The sequence below is a fragment of the Gracilinanus agilis genome, chromosome 2, assembly GCF_016433145.1.
Source record: "Gracilinanus agilis isolate LMUSP501 chromosome 2, AgileGrace, whole genome shotgun sequence".
In the NCBI taxonomy this organism is placed as follows: domain Eukaryota; kingdom Metazoa; phylum Chordata; class Mammalia; order Didelphimorphia; family Didelphidae; genus Gracilinanus; species Gracilinanus agilis.
Window position 1 is genome coordinate 508,234,885 of NC_058131.1, and position 1,879 is coordinate 508,236,763.

The 1,879-nt window shown below is 41.4% G+C and overlaps 1 protein-coding gene across 1 annotated transcript in view; it reads right to left on the reverse strand.

Moving 5' to 3' along the window:
• Positions 1-1,067: 1,067 nt before the first annotated feature.
• SLC24A4 (solute carrier family 24 member 4) overlaps positions 1,068-1,879 on the reverse strand; it is a 275,567-nt gene continuing 274,755 nt past the window's right edge. Inside the window, exon 15 of the mRNA XM_044659999.1 lies at positions 1,068-1,220. Within this exon, the coding sequence (XP_044515934.1) occupies positions 1,068-1,220 (153 nt within the window). The remainder of the gene's footprint in view (positions 1,221-1,879) is intronic.

Sequence of the window (1,879 nt, forward strand, 5' to 3'; positions counted from 1 at the left end):
TGAACAATGGATGATAAAACCAAATTGATGTTGCAATTTGTCATATAGAAGATGCAGAGTGTGTTTATGGAAGAAACACATTTTTAAACTATTCATGACAATTTCCATTGTATTACTGAGTTAGCACCCAATTAGATTTTGAAGTTATTTTTACCATCTTCTCTTATCTCTAGCTTAAATTTTTAGTGCCAGTGAAATTGTTACGTCTAGGTTTTGCTTTCCCACAAGCATGACTTTTTCCATTTTCTACCATGTTCCTTTTAGATGGCATAACATTTCCAATTGGGATTATCTGCACAGGTGTTACTTTATTTTTGAATATTTCGTAGATCAAGCTCCAAGTGCATCATCACAGGTGATGGCAGTCGCCACTTTTCCATCTTCCACTGTAAGAACTGTGCATATTCTTCAAAGGTTTCAAGACAAGGGACGGCATGTTCGATGTCATCGTTCAATGCTCCAACATGCCGATGACACAGACCTCCAAAAATCAAGCCTTTCCAGGGGAAGTAAAAGTTTTCAACAGTGCATGCCATGTCATGGAAGTTGGCTTTCCAGTCCAGCAGTTAAATTTGAGAGCAGTGTTTCTACTCTGAATGCAGCCAAGGAGAGTTCTCACTTACTAGACTGCTTTATTTCCAAAAGCATTAATGCCAGGCAGGGAAAGACAAATGCTGGGTGTTGGGGATCACAAGGGTGGGAAGGGAAGGGGCACACGCTAGTCTCACTCATTGTAGTGTGCAAAAGGAGACTGTAACTACCCTTCCTTGACCCTGTGGCTCAGTGTTTTGGGAGACTCCTTTTTTTTTTTTTCCTTTTCCTCCATATTAGGCGACCATGAAAGAGAAACTCCACAGAGGAGAGAAATGCCTCCGGGGCCTTAAGTTCCTGCCACCCACCAAAGGTCATCATTTGCTCTTCTTTCCAGCAAGTGAAAGGGTGGACCGCTAGCTGGTGATGGAGGAAAGACTCTCGTATTTTGGGATGGAAAGACAGAGAAGTTAAATGCCCTCTTCACAAGGGCCCAAAGACAGCTCGATCTCCCTCCCAGCGGCAGTGGCTTTACTTTAATCATCTTCTCGGCACATTGGCAAGTTGACGAAAGTAAAGACGTTAAACTCTATCATTATCGAGAAGCACAAGAAAATGGCATAGAGCACCAACACATAGATGCCAAGTTTCTTGTCAAGTCTCCATTTATTTAGATGGATACCAAGCACCTGGAAGCAAAGAAATAAGATGTTAGGTTTCTTGGGGAACAAAGGCCATTGAAATGAAAATATCAACTAAAAGGGAAAATGTGTAAGAACTTTAAGGTTACAGGATCGTGTTCTGATGGTGAACACAGAAGGTGAGTGACTGGCACATTTCTTTAAACAGATCAAGCTACTGGGTAATTCAGAAAAATAGTTTAAAATTTGTCACTAGGTGACACAGTGGACAGAGTGGAAGGCCTGGGAGTAAGGAAAACACATCTTCCTGAGCTCAAATCTAACCTTGGACACTTACTAGCTGTGTGACCCTAGGCCAGTCATTTAACTCTTTTGGCCTCAATTTCTTATCTGTAAAATGAAACTGGAGAAGGAAAAGATACAAGAGTATCTTTGCCAAGAAAACCCCAAGTCGGGTCACAAAGAATCAAACACAACTAAAATGACTGAACAAAAAATCCAAACTTTGCCAGTGACTTCCATATATCCAAATCTTCTTGCAGTTCTCTGCCTCTTGATCTCTTTGATCTCTGCAGCTTCTGACACCAATTCCTAATGGATGTTCTTTTTCAGCCTCTCAGAACCACATTTTTCTCTTACTTTTCCTGCTTCCTTAACCTCTCTCTCTCTCTCTCTCTCTCTCTCTCTCTCTCTCTCTCTCTCTCTCT